This window comes from Budorcas taxicolor, chromosome 1 (assembly GCF_023091745.1).
Source record: "Budorcas taxicolor isolate Tak-1 chromosome 1, Takin1.1, whole genome shotgun sequence".
Lineage (NCBI taxonomy): Eukaryota > Metazoa > Chordata > Mammalia > Artiodactyla > Bovidae > Budorcas > Budorcas taxicolor.
Genome location: NC_068910.1, coordinates 129,558,512 through 129,579,633, shown reverse-complemented (window position 1 = coordinate 129,579,633; position 21,122 = coordinate 129,558,512). Strand labels below are relative to the sequence as shown.

The 21,122-nt window shown below is 39.0% G+C and overlaps 1 protein-coding gene across 1 annotated transcript in view; it reads left to right on the top strand.

Moving 5' to 3' along the window:
* The first annotated feature begins 799 nt into the window (after positions 1-799).
* GPR156 (G protein-coupled receptor 156) overlaps positions 800-21,122 on the top strand; it is an 81,962-nt gene continuing 61,639 nt past the window's right edge. The window contains exons 1-2 of the mRNA XM_052647427.1: positions 800-895; positions 1,105-1,241. Of these exons, the coding sequence (XP_052503387.1) occupies positions 800-895; positions 1,105-1,241 (233 nt within the window). The remainder of the gene's footprint in view (positions 896-1,104; positions 1,242-21,122) is intronic.

Here is a 21,122-nt window from a genome sequence, read left to right as displayed (position 1 = left end):
ATTATGTATAATAAAAATATGCTTCCCTGGTGGCTCAGACGGTAAAGAGTCTGCCTGCAAGGCAGGAGACCCAGGTTCAATCCCTGGATCAGGAAGATTCCCTGGAGAAGGGGATGGCCACCCACTCCATTGTTCTTGCCTGGGAAATTCCATGGACAGAGGAGCCTGGTAGGCTACAGTCCATGGGGTTGCAGAGTCAGACAGAGCTGAGTGACTTTTACTCGCTCACTCGCCTAAACCTTTGTTATATATAAGAATTTATTATATATAACTATATATAATAAAAAATATAGCTATTATAGTTAAATGTATAAAATATTTTAAAACCTCTGTAATAATCCATTTACGTATATGTATGTGTTTGTGTTTATTTGAGTAAATTATATGCATATAAATAAAACATTTATTTATTAACAGGTTTAATTGCTTTCCTCTCCTTCAGGACCTGTGTGAGAGTACTTGGAGCAGTGACTGCCATCTGGTGGCAAGCTAAAATCATCGCTTTGTGTGACCTAATTGTTACTAAGATGTCCACTCGTCACTCATGTGGTCTGCATTGGCAGCAGGGGACCAGGAGAGCCTGGAAGGTGTCTGATGTAGGAGCCTAGTGAAATAACTCTCCGCTTCCACCTGAATGGGTTGTTCATCCCAGATTCTGACCCAGGATCCAGCCCCAGAATGGCACCTCTGAAGGAAAGATCTGAGTTGCTGTTGTGTTTTAGTCAAAGATCTGCTGGTTACCTACCTGTGGGTAACCAAGACTGCGAATAGGCACATACCAAGAGGGGCATATGATGACATGGAGCCTGAAATAAACTGCTCTGAATTGTGTGATGGTTTTTCTGGTCAGGAGCTGGAACGTAGACCCCTTCATGATCTCTGCAGAACTACAATTGTAAGTGAGCAGCCATGGGGTGTCAGGGCTGCTGCTTAGGTATACATGTTGTTGTTGTTCTTGTTGTTAATGATAGTGGTGGTGGAGGGAGGAGGGGTAAATGTTTATGCAGGACACCTGTGTCCCAACTTTGGCGGTGATGGGGGCAGTTCATGTTTGATCTATAGAAGAGCTTCATTTCTAACAGCTTCTCTTCATTCTGTTCTCAGACCTCTTCCCACCACAGCAGTAAGACCATTTCTTCATTATCTCCTGCCCTCTTGGGTATTGTTTGGACTTTCCTAAGCTGTGGACTTCTCCTCATCGCCTTCTTTCTTGGCTTCACAATTCGCTGCAGGAAGAACAGGTAAGCAGCCCATGCCTAGTTTCTCATCTTTCATCACCTGAAACATAAAGCCCAGAGTGTTGGTGTCATTTTGGCACCATGAACTGCTGGCTGGTGTCAGAAAAGCTTGTGTCCTACTGTGGCATTAAACTAAGTGAGACGCTCCCCCTGACGGAGGCCTGGCCTTGCAGTACAGATCCATCTTGAGAAGATGAAAGATCTTCCCAGTATTGTGCTAACTACAATATCCAAAAAAGCAAATGAAGAGTTTCTCTTCATGAAGGAAGGTGAGATCCTTTGAAGATGTATTTGTATTAAATACAGAGATCATGTAGAGAAATATTCCAAAGCAACATTAAAGTTTATGGCAGCAGAATTAGAACCAGTCTGGGTAAGCTAAGATTCTGCAAAAATAGTGAAGCCCCACTCCTGGCTATTCTGCTAGACAATTGTGACTGGTTGGAAAGTCACCGGTTCATCCAGGTAAGTGTGTATGGCACCCAAGACTGACAAAAGGGACTTGAAGAGTCTTTCCTTCACTGCCATCCAGTCGTTCCCTCAGGACCCACCCCATCTCTCCCATTTTGTGCTGTCATTCTGCTCTAGCTGTCCCAGGCTGCCTCATGAGAAGCCTTGCTCCAGCCCTCTCTTCCTGGCCCACAGGACATTTCTGGTTGGATCCTGTTGTCAAATTTCAGCAACTCCCTCGGAGATGCCAAACTCATCTGGCTCCATACCAGCCTGACATTTTGTGGTAATCAGTGTGTTCTGCTCCATTGCTAGGCTTGGCACTCAGATGAGGGTCATTTAGTTGGATTTGTCTCTAGGCATTTGGGGTGCCTCTGGCTATCTGAGGCATGGAGGATGTGAAACTGTTAGGCAGAAGTGGCTTGATCTGCTGGGTCAACCTCAGCCTGGCCATGAAGCATGGCACTCAGCCCGGGGGGTACCCCTGAAGCTTCCCCAGCCACTCTTCACTCTATTCCTTAGGTACAGTACACTAAGCTTGCTCTCATCTTAAGGCCTTTGACTTACTGTCCCTTTACTGTTCCCACTGCCTGAGAGTCTTCTCCAAATCTTCCCATGACTAGTTCCTTCTCATCTGATAGGTCTTGGCTCAAATGTCATCTCTTCAGAGAAGACTTCCCTGATCATCCTATCTAAGGTTACCTCTTTATAGAATGGCCACCCAGCCTCTACACCTCATGCCATATCCTATCACTCATTTATTTTCTTCATAGCAAGTCTCGCTCTCTGACATTACCATATTTGTCGATTTACCTGTTTATTGTCTGTACCACCCACCAGAATGTAAAGTCCACAAACATAGAAACCTTCTCTGTCACGTTCACCACTGTCTCCAGTACTTAGAACAGACAGGAACATAATAAATGCTCAGTATATATGCTTTTGCTTCCCTGATGGCTCAGTGGTTAAGAATCTGTCTGTCAGTACAGGAGACATGGGTTCAATCCTTGGGTCAAGAAGATCCCCTGAAGAAGGAAATGGCAACACACTCCAGTTTTCTTGCCTGGGAGATTCCATGGACAGAGGAAACTAGTAGCATATAATCCATGGGGTTGCAAAAGAGTCAGACATAACTGAGAGACTAAACAACAACAGAATATGCTTTCAGTCATCCTGGAAGGAAGGAGATTTAAATCCCTGCAGTGTCTGCTGCCAAGAAAATGACTAGGAAAATCACACATTTCAAGGTTAGAAAACTGTGGAGTATCCTGTTTTCAGCTGCAACATATTTCTGTAATGCAAATTAGTGCCCAGTTGGCAAATAAGAAAATAACATCATTGGTTCATATATAATTTTTTCCCCCAGCAAATCAATAGTTTAAAGCACTGAGGGCTAATTTTTCTTAAGTTAAAGAAGGAAGCCTTAAGTTAAGAATACTGTGGCAGTGCAAGAAGTGGCTGGTTTAATGACTTCAAGGACTGGTATTCTGCCTTACAGTGTGACCCTATCTGATGAAGTTGTGGGAGCAGATGAAGACATGGAAAAGACATTTCTCTTGTTTTTAAAAACAATGTGCTGTTGAAGAGAACATCGATTCAAATTAGATTTTGATGACAATGTTATCTTTTGGAGGCAAATGCCCTTAAGGACCTATCTCTTGCAGATTTAAGGCTATAAAAATCAACTGTGATCCTGGGTACAAGTGGTAGTGGACAGCTACTGAGTACTAACATTTTAATTGAGATAATTATTATTTTATTAGTATTCTGGTTACAAAGTTAAATGTTTCAAATGTTATGGTCCCATACTATTTTCCCCATAACCCATTATTTTTATACACAATTTTGTGGAATGCAAGGTTTTTTTAGAAGCATTTATATGTCCTGTTCAAATAGGAACACTTATAAACAGTGTTATGCTAGAAGCACCAATATTTCTTTCATTCTGTTGAAGGTTTTGTTGCCTGTCTTGCCTGCAGCAGGCTCATGACTTGGCATAAAGAATAAAATATTAAGAGACATTGTGAATAAAAACACATTTCGCAATTAAGTAGCTTACAAGGTCAGACAGGGAAAGATAAAATAACCCAGTTTCAAGAGCACTTTCTTAAATAGCAAAATTTGTTCAGAGGTGCAGCATCACAGTTAGATGTCTCATTTCATTCCATTTCTGTGGCCTCTAAATTTCTGCCTGTGATTCTGTGTGTGCCAGAGTAAGAAAAACATTTTAATAAAATAAAAATAGTTTAGTAATGTTCAAATTCTGTCACTGATATTGCATTTTTATAACATTTTTAAATGTAGTCTACAAAAGAAGATCAGTAAAGATATAGAAGACTTGAACAATCCCATCCACCAGCTGGACCTAATTGACATTTGTATAATCCTATACCCAACAGCAGCAGAATACACATTCTTTTCAAGTACACATGGAACATTTACCAAGATAAATCATCTTCTGAGCCATAGAAAAGGTCTTATTAAATTTAAAAAGATTCAAATCATAAAGAGTGTGTTCTCTGACCCACAATGGAATTAAACTAGAAATCCATAACAGAGAAATCTCTGGAATATTCTGAAATATTTGGAAACTAAATGTTGTTTAAATGCTAAGTCATGTCCAGCTCTTTTGTTAGCACTTTAAAATAACCCATGATCAAAGACAAAATCAGAAAGGAAACTAGAAAGTATTTTCAACTGAATGAAAGTGAAAACACAACATGTCAAAACTTGTTGGATGCCATTAAAGTAATACTTTAGGGGAAATTAGAGCAGTAAACTCCATGTTATAAGAAGAAAGATCCATCTTACAGAACAGACAAAAAGGGTGAATGAGTCCCAAAATAAGCACAGGAAAGGAATAATAAAGATTAGAGTGGAAATTTATAAAAGAAAAAACAGAAAAAATAGTGAAACCAAAAGCTGTTTATGAAGATCAATAAGATTGACCAACTTCTAGGTCAGGAAAAAAAGATTAATTACCTAAGTAAGGAGAGAGAGCTATCATCACTAAAGATTCTATACATATTAGAAGGATAATAAGTTACTGTCATGAACAACTATGGTAGGCAGACTCTAAAAGGTTCTCTGATAAGGCCTACCTCCTAGTTGTCACACTCTTGTGAAATCCCTTCTCCTTGTTTGTGGGCTGGACTTGTTTATTTGCTTATTAATCACTTGGAATAAGGTTACTAAAAGGGTATGGGATCCCTTTCACTTTTTCTCTTACACTCTGAGGAAATACACCTTCCATTTTGTGAGCTGTCCTGTGGAGAGGCCTACATGGCTAGGAACTAATGTTTCTAGTCTGTAGTCAGCAAGGACTTGAGGATTATTAACAGGCATGTCGATGAGCTTGAAAATAGATCATCTGAGGTCTGCTAAGGACAATGTGAATAAGCTTGGAAGCAGATTTTCCCCTTGGAGGACTACACCCATGGCTCACCAAGAGGTATACTTGTGAGAGACTCTGAGCCAGAGGCACCCCGCTAAACTGCGCCCTTATTGCAAAAATATTACCAATTTTACAAAATTCTTCTAAGAAACTGAAAATAAAGGAGCATTTCCTAATTCATTCTAATGAAGAAAGCATTACCCTGATATCTAAATCTAACAGACATTAGAAGAGAAAAATCATAGGTTAATGAACACAGATCCAAAATTCTAAACACAATTTTAACAAATTGAGTTCAGTTCTGTTCAGTCGCTCAGTCCTGTCCGACTCTTTGTGACCCCATGGACTGCAGCATGCCAGGCTTCCCTGTCCATCACCAACTTGCAGAGCTTTCTCAGACTCATGTCCATCGAATCCGTGATGCCATCCAACCATCTCATCCTCTCTTCCTCCTGCCTTCAATCTTTCCCAGCATCAGGGTCTTTTCAAATGAGTCAGTTCTTCGCATCAGGTGGCCGAAGTATTGGAGCTTCAGCTTCAGCATCAGTCCTTGCAATGAATATTCAGGACTGATTTCCTTTAGGATTAACTGGTTGGATCTCCTTCCAGTCCAAGGGACTCTCAAGAGTCTTCTCCAACACCACAGTTCAAAAGCATCAATTCTTTGGCTCAGCCTTCTATACGGTCCAACTCTCACATCCATACGTGACCACAGGAGAAACCATAGCTTTGACTAGATGGACCTTTGTTGGTAAAGTAATGTCTCTGCTTTTTAATATGCTGTCTAGGTTTGTCATAGCTTTTCTTCCAAGGAGCAAGCATCTTTTAATTTCATTGCTGCAGTCACCATCTGCAGTGATTTAGGAGCCCAAAAAAGTAAAATCTGTCACTGTTTCCTGTTCAGTTTCCCATGAAGTGATGGGACCAGATACCATGATTTTAGTTTTCTGAATGTTGAGCTTTAAGCCAACTGTTTCACTCTCTTCTTCCACTTTCATCAAGAGGCTCTTCAATTCCTCTTCGCTTTCTGCCATAAGGGTGGTATCATCTGCATATATGAGGTTATTGATATTTCTCCTTGCAATCTTGATTCCAGCTTGTGCTTCATCCAGCCTGGCATTTCGCATGATGTACACTGCATATAAGTTAAATAAACAAGGTGACAATATACAGCCTTGACATATTTCCCAATTTGGAAGCTATCCATTGTTCCATGTCTAGTTCTAACTGTTGCTTCTTGACCTGCATACAGATTTCTCAGGAGGCAGGTCAGGTGATCTGGTATTCCCATCTCTTTCAGAATTTTCCACAGTTTATTGTGATCCACACAGTCAAAGGCTTTGGTGTAATCAATAAAGCAGAAGTAGATGTTTTTCTGAAACTCTTACTTTTTTGATGATCCAGTGGATGTTGGCAATTTGATCTCTGGTTCCTCTGCCTTTTCTAAATTCAGCTAGAGATCTCCTCAAGAAAATTAGAGATACCAAGGGAACACTTTATGTGAAGGTGGGCACAATAAAGGACAGAAACGGTATGGACCTAAGAGAAGCAGAAGATACTAAGAAGAGGTGGCAAGAATACACAGAAGAACTATACAAAAAAGATCCTCATGACCCAGATAACCATGATAGTGTGATCACTCACCTAGAGCCAGACCTCCTGGAATATGAAGTCATGTGGGCCTTAGGAAGCATCACTACTAACAAAGCTAGTGGAGGTAATGGAATTCCAGTTAAAAGTGAAAGTCGCCCCATCGTGTCCGACTCTTTACAACCCCATGGACTATACATATACAGTCCATGGAATTCTCCAGGCCAGAATACTGGAGTGGGTAGCTGTTCCTTTCTCCAGGGGCTCTACCCCACTCAGGGATCAAACCCAGGTCTCCCGCATTGCAGGCATATTCTTTACCAGCTGAGCCACCAGGTAAGTCAATTCCAGTTGCACTATTTCAAATCTTAAAAGATGATGCTGTTAAAGTGCTGCATTCAATATGCCAGCAAAGTTGGAAAACTCAGCAGTGGCCACAGGACTGGAAAAGGTCACATTTCATTCCAATCCCAAAGAAAGGAATGCCAAAGAGTGTTCATACTACCACACAGTTACACTCATCTCACACGCTAGCAAAATAATGCTCAGAATTCTCCAAGCATGGCTTCAGCAGTACCTGAACCAAGAACTTCCAGATATTCAAGTTGGCTTTAGAAAAGGCAATTTGATCTCTGTTTCCACTGCCTAAATTGAGTACAACCAATATCAAAAGAATAATTCATCATGACAAAGTGAAGTTTATTCCAGGAATGCAAAGTTGTTTTTTATATCCAAAGATCAGTTAATATAATACGCTATATTTACCAACTGAAAAAACCATATGATCATCTCAATAGGCATAGAAAGAGTATTTGACAAGATTCAACATATGTTCCTGATAAAGTCTCAACAATCTAAAATAGAAAAGGATGCTCTCAACCTAATCAATGACTCTATGAAAACCAATAGCTAACACCATTTTTAATGGTAAAAGGCTGAATGCTTGCCATTGCAACCAGAAACAAGATGTCTGCTCTCATCATTTCTCTTCTACCCAGTGGAGTATGAAAAGAAATAAACGCCACCTAATTTAAAAAGGAGGGCTTCCCTGGTGGTTCAGTGGTAAAGAATCCACCTGCCAATGAAGGAGACACAATTCAATCCCTGGGTTCAGAAGATCCCCTAGAGAAGGAAATGGCAACTCACTCCAGTATTCTTGCCTGGGAAATCCCATGACAGAAGAGCCTTGTGGGTCCAAGGAGTTGCAAAGAGTCATACAACACTGAGCATGCATGCATACATTCAGTAAGTTACTTAATTAATAACTGTTATAGAAATATAGATATATACATCAATAGAGCAGATAGAATCCAGAAATAAACCTATGCATATATGGGAAACTGCTTTTCAATAAAGATGCAAAGACAATTCAGTGGAAAAGGGACAGTCAATCTTTTCAACAAATGGTGCTAGAACAATTATATACCCATATGCAGAAATGAACTTTAATCTCCATCTTGCACCTATTCAGAAATTAACTCAAAATGGATCATAAACCTACCTATAAAATCTAAACTTCACAAAGAAAGCATAGGAAAACCATTTTGTGACCTTGGAATAATCAAAGATTTATTAGATGCAACAATAAAGGTAAAATCCATAAAGAAAACATTGATGAATTGGACTTCATCAAAATTAGAAGCATCTTCTCTTCTAAAGAGAATCTTAAGAAAATTAAAAAGAATGCCACATACTAGAAGAAGATATCTGCAAGTCATGTATCTGATAAAGAACTTGTATCCAGAATATATAAATAATGCTAAAAAATTGATAATAAAAGAAATAATCCAACAACAACAGAGTGAAAGGTTTGGATAGACACTTCACTGAAGATATATGGATGGCAAATAAACACGTGATGAGAGAGTCATAAGGGAAATGCAAATTAAAAGCAAATGAAATACTGTCACACACCTATTAGAACGGTTAAAATTTTAAGACTAACCAAATTAGGCAAGGATCTTATTCAGAATTGATGAAGAAATAAAAAGCTTTTCAGACAAGCAAAAGTTAAGAGAATTCAGTACCACCAAACCAGCTTTACAATAAATGTTAAAGGGACTTATATAGTCCAGAAATACAAGAGAAGAAAAAAAGATCTACAAAATCAATCCCAAACAATTAACAAAATGGCAATAGGAACATATATATCAATAATTACTTTAAATGTAAATGGATTAAATGCCCCAACCAAAAGACAGACTGGCTGAATGGATGCAAAAACAAGACCCATATATATGTTGTCTACAAGAAACCCACTTCAGACCTAAAGACACATATAGACTGAAAGCGAAAGGATGGAAAAATATATTCCATGCAAATGGGAAGCAAAAGAAAGCTGGAGTAGCAATCCTCATATCAGACAAAATAGACCTTAAAATTACGAAGATTACAAGAGGTAAGGAAGGACACTACATAATGATCAAGGGATCAATCCAAGAGGAAGACATAGCAGTTGTAAATATCTATGCACCCAACATAGGAGCACCTCAGTACATAAGACAAATACTAACAGACGTAAAAGGAGAAATTGATAGTAACACAATAATAGTAGGAGACTTTAACACCCCACTCACACCAATGGACAGATCATCAAAACAGAAAATGAATAAGGAGACACAAGTTTTAAATGATACATTAGATGAGATGGTTCTCATTGATATCCTCAGGACATTCCATCCAAATGCAGAAGAATACATGTTCTTAAGTGCTCATGGAACATTCTCCAGGATAGACCACATCTTGGGTCACGAATCAAACCTCAGTAAATTTAAGAAAATTGTAGTTGTATCAAACATCTTGTCCAACCACAACACTATGAGACTAGACATCAATTACAAGAAAAAACTATAAGAAACATAAACACATGGAGATTAAGCAACACATTCCTAAATAACCAACAGGTTACTGAAGAAATCAATAGGGAAATAAAAAAAATTCTAGAAAAAAGTGACAATGAAAACATGACAACTCAAAACCTGTGGGATGTAGCAAAAGCAGTTCTAAGAGGGAAGTTTATACCAAAACAATCCTACCTCAAGAAAACAAGAAAAACATTGGATAGACAACCCAACTTTACACCTGAAACAACTGGAAAAAGACGAACAAAAACCCCCCAAAATTAGTAGAAGGAAAGAAATCATAAAGATCCAAGCAGAAATAAATGAAAAAGAAAAGACAGAAACAATATTAAGATTAATAAAACTAAAAGCTGTTTCTTTGAGAAGATAAACACAATTGACAAGCTTTTAGCCAGACTGATTAAGAAAAAGAAGAATCAAATCAACAAAATTAGAAATGAGAAAGGAGAGGTTACGACACACAGTGCAGAAATACAAAGGATTATAAGAAACCATTATGAACAACTATATGGCAATAAAATGGATAACCTGGAAGAAATGGACAGATTCTTAGAAAAGTTCAATCTTCCAAGACTGAACCAGGAAGAATTAGAAATTATGAACAACCCAATTACAAGCACTGAAATTGAAGCTGTGATAAAAAATCTCCCAAAAAACAAAAGCCCAGGACCAGATGGCTTCACAGGAGAGTTCTATGAAACATTTAGAAAAGAACTAATGCCTATTCTTCTAAAACTCTTTCAAAAAATTGCAGAGGAAGAAATACTTCTCACTTCACTCTGAGGCCACCATCACCCTGATACCAAAACCAGACAAAGACAACACAAAAAAAAAAAACTACAGACCAATATCACTGATCAACATAGATGCAAAAATCCTCAGCAAACTTTAGCAAACAGAATGCAGCAACACATCAAAAAGCTCATACACCATAATCAACTTGGGTTTATTCCAGGAATGTAAGGATTCTTCAGTATACACAAATCAATCAATGTGATACACCATATTAACAAATTGAAAGATAAAAACCATATGATAATCTCAACAGATGCAGAAAAAGCCTTTGACAAATTCAGCACCCATTTATGATTAAAACTTCAAACAATGGGCATAGAAGGAACCTACCTCAACATAGTAAAGGTCATATATGATAAACCTACAGCAAACATTATCCTCAATGGTGAAAAACTGAAAGCATTCCCCCTAAGATCAGGAACAAGACAAGGGTGTTCACTTTTGCCACTATTATTCTACATAGTTCTGGAAGTCCTAGCTACGCAATCAGAGAAGAAAAAGAAACAAATCCAGATCAGAGGAGAAGTAAAGCTCTCACTGTTTGCAGATGACATGATACTGTACATAGAAAACCCTAAAGATAGTATCAGAAAATTACTAAAGCTTATCAGTGAATTTAGCAAAATTGTAGGATGCAAAATCAATATACAGAAATGACTTGCATTTCTATATACTGACAATGAAAAATCAGAAAGAGAAATTAAGGAATCAATCCCATTTACCATCGCAAAAAAAGAATTAAATATCTAGGAGTAAACTTACCTAAGGAGACAAAAGAACTGTACACAGAAAATTATAAGACACTAATGAAAGAAATAAAGACAACATAAACAGATGGAGAAATATTTCATGTTCCGGGGTAGGAAGAATCAATATTGTGAAAATGGCTATACTACCAAACACAATCTACAGGTTCAGTTGGATCCCTATCAGATCACCAATGGCATTTTTCACAGAACTAGAACAAAAACTTTCACAATTCATATGGAAACACAAAAGACCCCGAATAGCCAAAGCAGTCTTGACAAAGAAGAATGGAGCTGGAGGAATTCAGGTTATACTACAAAGCTACAGTCATCAAGACAGTATGGTACTGGCACAAAAACAGAAATATAGACCGATGGAACAAGATGGAAAGCCCAGAAATAAACCCATGCACTTATGGGTATCTTATTTTTGAAAAAGGAGGCAAGAATATACAATGGGGCAAAGACAGCCTCTTCAATAAATGGTGATGGGAGAACTGGACAGCTACATGTAAAAGAATGAAATTAGAACACTTTCTAACACCATACACAAAGATAAACTCAAAATGGATTAAAGACCTAAATGTAAGACCAGAAGCTATAAAACTGTTAGTGGAAAATATAGGCAGAACACTTGATGACATAAATCAAAGCAAGATCCTCTATGACCCACCTCCTAGAGTAATGGAAATAAAAACAAGAGTAAACAAGTGGGACCTGATTAAACTTAAAGGCTTTTGCACAGCAAAGGAAACTATAAGCAAGGTGAGAAGACAACCCTCAGAATGGGAGAAAATAATAGCAAATGAAACAACTGACAAAGGATTAATTTCCAAAATATACAAGCAGCTCATACAACTCAATACCAGAAAAACAAATAACCCAATCAAAAAGATGTAAACAGACATTTCTCCAAAGAAGACATACAGATGGCTAACAAACATATGAAAAGATGCTCAACATCACTCATTATTAGAGAAATGCAAGTCAAAACTGCAATGAGATATCACCTCACACTGGTCAGAATGGCCATCATCAAAGTCTACAAAACAATAAATGCTGGAGAGGGTGTGGAAAAAGGGAACACTCTTGCACTGTTAGTGGGAATGTAAATTGATACAGCTACTATGGAAGACAGTATGGAGATTCCTTAAAAACTAGGAATAAAACCACCATATTACCCAGCAATTCTACTCCTAAGCATATACCCTGAGGAAAGCAAAACTGAAAGAGACACATTATCCCATGGTTCATTGCAGCACTATTTACAATAGCTAGAACATGGAAACAACCTTGATGTCCATCTACAGATGAATGGATAAAGAAGTTGTGGTACATATACACAATGGAATACTACTCAGCCATAAAAAGGAATGCATTTGAGTCAGTTCTGATGAGGTGGATGAACCTAGAGCCTATTTTACAGAGTGAAGTGAGTCAGAATGAGTAAGATAAGTATTGGATTCTAACATATATATGGAATCTAGAAAAGTGGTACTGAAGAACTTATTTACAGGGCAGCAATGGAAAAACAGACATAGAGAATAGACTTATGGACATGGGGAGAGGGGAAGAGAGGGTGAGATGTATGGAAAGAGTAACATGGAAACTTACATAACCATATGTAAAATAGATAGCCAACGGGAATTTGCTGTATGGCTCAGGAAACTCAAACAGGGGTTCTGAATCAATCTAGAGGGGTGGGATGGGATGGGAGATGGGAGGTAGGTTCAAAAGGGAGGGATATATGTATACCAATGGCTGATTCATATTGAAGTTTGACAAAAAACAACAAAATTCTATAAAGCAATTATCCTTCAATAAAAAAATAAAAAACTAGCTAAATTAAATATTGGAAATACTGCTGATGGGGCTGTAATATGGTAAAATCACTGTGGAAAATAGTCTGGAAGTTTCTTTAAATGTTCATCATATGGCTACTGTAAGATCCAGTCATTCTGCTCCTGGGTTTTTATCCAGAGAAATAAAATTTTATGTCTGTATAATTACTTGTGTACCATGTTTACAACAACTTTATTTGTAATAGCCTCAAATTGCAAATAATGCAAAGTAATGCAAATATCCATCAACAAGTGAATGGATAAATGAAGTATGGTATATCCATACAATGAAATAGTACTCAACCTTAAAATACTTATTAATACTTGGAACTGCATGGATGAGTATCAGAATAATTATGCTGGGTGAAAGAAGGCAAAAAAGATTACATACTATGTATGTCAATTATACAAAATTCTAGAAAACTAATTTCTTATTACCTAATCTGTAGTGATAGAAATCAGATGAATGGTTGCCTTGCAGTTTGGGAGTAGCACAGAAGAGTAGGAAGGAAGGATGACCAACTGACAGGTGGAAACTTTTGGGGTGATGTTTCATACTTTGATTGTGGTGAATGTTTCACAGGCATATATCAAAACTTAACAAGTCATGTACTTTAAACAAAATCATAGTTTATTGTATGTCAGTTACACTCAATAAAGCTATTTCAGTTCAGTTCAGTCACTCAGTTGTATCTGACTCTTTGCGACCCCATGGACTACAGCATGCCAGACCTCCCTGTCCATCACCAACTCCCAGAGTGTACTCAAACTCATGTCCATTAAGTCAGTGATGCCATTCAACCATCTCATCCTCTGTCATCCCCTTCTTCCACCTTCAATCTTTCCCAGCATCAGGGTCTTTTCCATTGAGTCAGCTCTTCGCATCAGTTGGCCAAAGCTGTAAGCTTCAGTTTCAGCATCAGTCCTTCCAATGAATATTCAGGACTGATTTCCTTTTGGATTGACTGGTTGGATCTCCTTGCAGTCCAAGGAACTCTCGAGTCTTCTCCAGCACCACAGTTCAAAAGCATCAATTCCTCAGTGCTCAGCTTTCTTTATAGTCCAACTCTCACATCCATATATGACTACTGGAAAAACCACAGCCTTGACTAGATGGACCTTTGTTGGCAAAGTAATGTCTCTGCTTTTAAATAAGCTGTCTAAGTTGGTCATAACTTTGCTTCCAAGGAGCAAGCATCTTTTAATTTCATGGCTGCAGTGACCATCTGCAGTGATTTTGGAGCCCCCCCAAAATAAAGTCTCTCATTGTTTCCACTGTGTCCCCATCTATTTGCCATGAAGCGATGGGACCAGATGCCATGATCTTAGTTTTTTGAATGTTGAGTTTTCAGCCAACTTTTTCACTCTCCACTTTCACTTTCATCAAGAGGCTCTTTAGTTCTTCTTCACTTTCTGCCATAAGGGTGGTGTCATCTGCATATCTGAGGTTATTGATATTTCTCCCTGTAATCTTGATTCCAGCTTGTGCTTCATCCAGCCCAGCATTTTGCATTATCTACTTGGTATATAAGTTAAATAAGCAGGGTGACAATATAAAGCCTTGACGTACTCCTTTCCTGGTTTGGAACCAGTCTGTTGTTCCATGTCCCATTCTAACTGTTGCTTCTTGACCTGCATACAGATTTCTCAGGAGGCAGGTCAGGTGGTCTGGTATTCCCATCTCTTGAAGAATTTTTCACAGTTTGTTGTGATCAATAAAGCTATTAAAAACTCTTATTTAGAAGCATTCTTATTTATCTGAGAATGTTCTCATGAGTGAGAAAAGTTTACCATATTTGGTGTCCTTTTCCAAAGGGCCTGCTAGGTAACCTAAAACTCAGCTGATAACTGTGCTAGATATTAATGACTGATATGGAAGAATGCACTCTTTTTTTCTAGATTCCTCATGCAGTTTAATAAGGACCAAATTAACTCTTGGAGCAAAGCAGATCCTTTCAGTTCCAAACGAAGGTTCTCCTGGTGCCTCTTCTGAAATGCACAATAAAAGGGCAGTGTTATAAATTCTGCATGAAGCTAAACTTCTTCAATTAAAAGTCTATCTTTTATTCTAAAACCTTGCCTCACTGTCATTTGTGATAATGATTGTTGATGGTAGTTATTTACATATTGTTGCTTCTTAGAATCAAAAGTAACATTCCTATAATAATCCCTAGTGTCTGGGGTTTGACTTCCTGAGATATCAAGAAGTTTAAGGATTGAGTATGAGATTTTGAGTATGAGTATGGGTGTGAGATTTTGCCCTACTTATAAATTAACAACTTAACCTGTTTCTATTTTATGTTAAAGGACAGGAGACTCTTGGGTCAGATTCAAAGTAGTTCATTACTCATGGTAAAAAGCAGTTGGGAGAGCCTCATGTACTTTGTGCTGGTTCCCATGATCCTGGTCCCATGGAGATGATTCAGGGCCCATGATGGATGATGTTGCACACTCAGGGGGCTGCCATTAAAGGAAAGCAACCTAAGCCTGGGGAATTCATCACTTTTATAGTGAGTCATAACAAGCCTGTTCTTTGGAAGGGAGGGTATATTAACTCATCCCTCAAGGTTGCTCACTGCAGACGAAACCCTGCAAAATCATCTGGGTAAAGAGCAGTCAGGGCCTCTGCTGTGGGCATACCCAGCAAGAATGTGTGGAGCTGTTCATGCACATGGCAGATTGCCTGTCCCAACACTGCATGGAGGCATCTGCTACCTCTGCCTGTACCCCGGGCTGGAGTGGCAGCCAGAGACCCAGATGCTGGTAAATGGCTGGAATACGTTCATCCCTGTGGCCTGCTCACTCTACCGTATCTCCTTCCTGAGTAGTGTCCTCATACAGGTCCTCTGGCAGAATCTGGCAGAGTTGAATTACATTTAACATTCAGTGAATTCAGGCAGTTCATTCATGAGTTACTTCATGTACCCTGCTCTATTTGTTCTCTTTGCCTTCAGAAAGTCCAATTACAATATGAATCATGGTTCTCAAGCATGTTATTGTTTAACCTTTCTAAGAATCTGACTCCCCAGGTTTCACATTATTTTTGATAATCATGAAAAGACCTCAGTATCTCCACACTTTTGAGAAGGATTAGACTCATCCTCAACTTTTCTTTATCCTTTGCATCCCTGAGCTCTCTGTATTATCACCTTAGTGAGTTTTATCTATCAATGTCAATAGTAAATGTTTACTGAACACCTACTGTGCTCAAGATACTGTGTAAAATGTGATTAAGGATTCCTGGGAACATCAAAGGGATCACCTGGGTGGAAAAACACAAGCAAGTCCAAAAAGTACATTCTATTTTTTGAAATAGCTTTTCAAAAAATTATGCTTTGTGGCAGAGATGGGAACTGTGCTCCTCTCATATCAATTGTTTCAGGTCTGTTTTCTGAGTGGTTTCAATAATTAGAGATGAAGGGGAAGTGACTGGCAAGAAAAGAAGGCAGTACTGATCTTGTGGGCTTCAACAAAGTTTGCTTTCGTACTATGCCCTACAGGGATTTCTGGGATCTTCTCTATAATACTCAATTTGATGGTTATTGGCCAAGAAGGAAGGAGAGCCAGGCAGGCCTAGAATAAATACCACCCATATAGCTCATTTGGGGGATAGTGTGGCAGGGCCATGATTGAATGAGGCAGAGTGACCAGGGACAGATCCTACAAAGCCTTACCAAAAAGAGAGTTAAAGTTTGTAGCTGGGAAAAATTATGTCAGTCATCACATCCAAAGGATTGTGCATAGAATCAAAATTAGGTGGTGTACCATGTCCGAAGCCACTGGATTTCAGGAATAGTGCTGGAAAAGAGGTGCAAAGCTGAAAATGAAGTGAAAAAATCTAGGATTTTGATCAGAGATGATGTCTTCTTTGGGTACCAGCTATGGGTGAGTCAGCAGAAGATAATGAGGAAAAATCAAGATTAATGCATAAGAGCAGTTTCTATAAAGTCCTTTCATGCTGTTTATCCTCCTTGCAGTCAGGCCTAAAATATCATCTCCAGATGAAGTAGACACACCCTCCTTTGTGTACCCATAATTATAGATAGGTACACAGTTACCCCGTCACAACTTACTGGTTTGGGATGAAGAGGGGACTTTGTCTCTCCTACCAGGTAATGAACTCCTTGGCTTTAGGACCATATCTTATTGATCTTTGTATCTTCATTGTGCCTGGATTATACTCCATGTTTCTTAATGAACAAATTAAATGGCCTACAATATAGACTATGGTGATAAAGATAACTTCTTAGAAGACAGACATCTTTATTCTTTAACTTTAGTACTTTCAGTTCTGTCCAGTTGCTCAGTTGTGTCCGACTCTTTGCGACCCCATGAATCGCAGCACACCAGGCCTCCCTGTCCATCACCATCTCCTGGAGTTCACTCACACTCACGTCCATTGAGTCTGTGATGCCATCCAGCCATCTCATCCTCGGTCGTCCTCTTCTCCTCCTGCCCCCAGTCCCTCCCAGCATCAGAGTCTTTTCCAATGAGTCAACTCTTCGCATGAGGTGGCCAAAGTACTGGAGTTTCAGCTTTAGCATCACACCTTCCAAAGAAATCCCAGGGCTGATCTTCAGAATGGACTGGTTGGATCTCCTTGCAGTCCAAGGGACTCTCAAGAGTCTTCTCCAACACCACACTTCAAAATTCTTTGGCGCTCAGCTTTCTTCACAGTCCAACTCTCACATCCATACATGACCACAGGAAAAACCATAGCCTTGACTAGACGGACCTTAGTCGGCAAAGTAATGTCTCTGCTTTTGAATATGCTATCTAGGTTAGTCATAACTTTTCTTCCAAGGAGTAAGCGTCTTTTAATTTCATGGCTGCAGTTACCATCTATAGTGATTCTGGAGCCCCCCAAAATAAAGTCTGACACTGTTTCCACTGTTTCCCCATCTATTTCCCATGAAGTGATGGGACTGGATGCCATGATCTTCGTTTTCTGAATGTTGAGCTTTAAGCCAACTTTTTCACTCTCCTCTTTCACTTTCATCAAGAGGCTTTTTAGCTCCTCTTCACTTTCTGCTATAAGGGTGGTGTCATCTGTATATCTGAGGTTATTGATATTTCTCCCGGCAGTCTTGATTCCAGCTTGTGTTTCTTCCAGTCCAGCATTTCTCATGATGTACTCTGCATATAAATTAAATAAGCAGGGTGACAATATACAGCCTTGACTTACTCCTTTTCCTATTTGGAACCAGTCTGTTGTTCCATCTCCAGTTCTAACTGTTGGTTCCTGACCTGCATACAGATTTCTCAAGAGGCAGGTTAGGTGGTCTGGTATTTCCATCTCTTTCAGAATTTTCCAGTTTCTTGTGATCCACACAGTCAAAGGCTTTGGCATAGTCAATAAAGCAGAAATAGATGTTTTTCTGGAACTCTCTTGCTTTTTCCATGCTATATTAAATTGTGCCATAATAAGCAAGTGCTTTCTATTTTTCTTTCTCTCTCCTGGTGGTTGATCCCTCCAGGAGCCCAGGGAGTGGCATCCAAAAATCTCAGATTTCCAGTTCTCCTGGTTGTGGCCCTTCATTCTGAACTATCCTTTCTGTCTTTGTCATACCACTAAAATCTGTCTGCTTTTAATGCCCTGTTGGCCACAGAGTTCTGAACTTTTAAAAGCCATCTCATAATTGTTTTGTGGTTGAGTCGCCAAGTCATGTCTGACTCTTTTGAGACTCCATGGATTGTATCCTTCCAGGCTCTTCTGTCCATGGAAATTTCCAGGCAAGAATGCTGGAATGGGTTGCCATTTCCTCCTCCAGGGGATCTTCTGACCCAGGGATTGAAACCATGTCTCTTAGACTCTCCTGCAGTGGCAGGCAGATTCTTTATCACTGCGCCACCTGGGAAGCCCTTTAAATATGGATTGAAGGACATAGAAAACAAGTTATAAGGTAAAAGACTTTTTCAAGCAAAAGGAACAGAATGTGCAAAGGCCCTGAGATAGGAGTATACCCAGTGTTCAAGGAAAGCAAGGAGGCCAGTGTGACTCTAGCAGAGTAAATGAGGCAGTAAGTAGGAGAAGTCAGAGAGGTTGTAGAGGCCAGATCCTGTAGGGCCTTGTAGGTCAAATGACTTTGGCATTTACTTTAAGTGACGTAGAGAGTCATTGTTGGGTTTGGAACTGAGGAGTGACATGAACTGACTTACATTTAGCAAGAAAACTGGCAGCCCTACTGAGAATAGACCTTTAACATTTAAAAATATCCATAGCATTCTCTTATCAACAACCTCAGATATACAGATGATACCTCTCTAATGGCAGAAAGAGAAGAGGAACTAAAGAACCTCTTGATGAGGGTGAAGGAGGAGAGTGAAAAAGCCAGCTTAAAACTAAATATTAAAGAACTAAGTGATCTGGCTGCATCACTTCATGGCAAATAGAAGGGGATAAGGTGGAAGCAGTGACAGATTTCTTCTTCTTGGGTTGTAATATCACTGTGGTTGGTGACTGCAGCCGTGAAATTAGAAGACAATTGCTTCTCGACAGGAAAGCTTTGACAAACCTAGACAGTGTGTTAAAAATCAAAGACATCACTTTGCTGACAAAGATCTGTATAGTCAAGGCCATAGTCTTTCCAGTAGTCACTTATGGTTGTGAGAGTTGGACCATAAAGTGCCAAAGTGCCAAAGAATTGATGCTTTTGAACTGTGGTGCTGGAGAAGACTCCTGAGAGTCCCTTGGACAGCGAGGAGATCAAACCAGTCAATCTTAAAGGAAATCGACCCTGAATACTCATTGGAAGGACTGATGCTGAAGCTGATGCTCCAATACTTTGGCCAGCTGATGGCAAACAGCTGACTCATTGGAAAAGACCCTCATGGTGGGAAAGATTGAAGGCAGAAGGAGAAGAGGGCAACAGAGGATGAGATGGTTGGATGGCATCACTGATGCAATAGAATGAACTTGTGCAAACTCTGGGAGATGGTGAGGGACAGGGATGCCTGAAGTGCTGCAGTCCATGGGGTCGCAAAGAGTCTGACATGACTTGGCGACTGAACAACAATAGCACTCCCTTAAATAAAAGCATGCTCCTTGGGATACCTTGATTCAAGAACAGAAGTGGCTAAAAATGGAGTTTAAGCTGAATCAGCCCCCAAAATTGCATAAACCAATTGTCTGACAAATCCATATATCACTTACTAGTTTTGTTTCTCTGAACCCTGACTAATACACTAGGGAAAGATGCAGTATCTCTACATGGAAAATCATTAAATATTTTAAGAGAACTTAAGTTCTAAATAAGTAAAGGATATATTATCTTTGATATAAGAAGGTCCAATACTGTCAAGATATAATTGCTCCCAGATTAGTATATGGTTTCAATGTAATTGCAATAAAAATTCTGAACTTTTTTTCTTTTCTGGTGAGACTCAACATATCAATTCTCAAATTTATATGGAAATTCAAAAGGCAAAAAATAGCATGGAAATAATGAACAAGGTGAGGAAACTTCTTCTTTTGGATGTTAAGGGTTATTATAAAGCTAGTAATTAATAACAGGCTCAGTCTGCTTTGGGGGCAGGGGTAAACAGAGACCAGTGGAACAGAACAGGGAGAACTCAGAGCCAAGCATGTATGGACAGTTTTTAATAAATGATGCTAAGTCAGTTGGCTATCCACATGGGGAAAATATGCAACTTGAATCCTACCTCAACAAAATCATCTTCAGGCAGGCTGTAGATCTAAATATAAAACAAGCTTCAGGAAGATAATGTAGGAGAATATTTTCACGAACTTGGGTCAGGAAAACATGTCTTAAATAGAATACAAAATGTACTGCTCATGAAAGACTATTAAATTGGTTTATATAAGTATCAAAAATATTTTCTATTCACTAAAAGACACCCTGGGAAGGAAAAAAGCAAGCCATAGAATGAGAATATATTCATAATATGTATATCATCAGAAGATTTTTATCCAGAATAAAAAACTGTGATCGATAAGAAAAACACAGAGAAAACAACTTTTAAATGAGCAAAGATATAAATAGCCACTTCAAAATAGATTATATCAAGGCAGCCAATGTACAAATGAAAAGTGCTCTACCTGTTTAGTCATTAGGGAAATGCAAAGTAAAGGCAAAATGAGATAACGCTATACACTCACTTGAATGTCTACAGTTTTAAGAAGACTGAAAACCTGAGTGTTGGGAAGGATGGAGAGCAGCTGGAAGTCTCATGCATTGTTGAAAGAA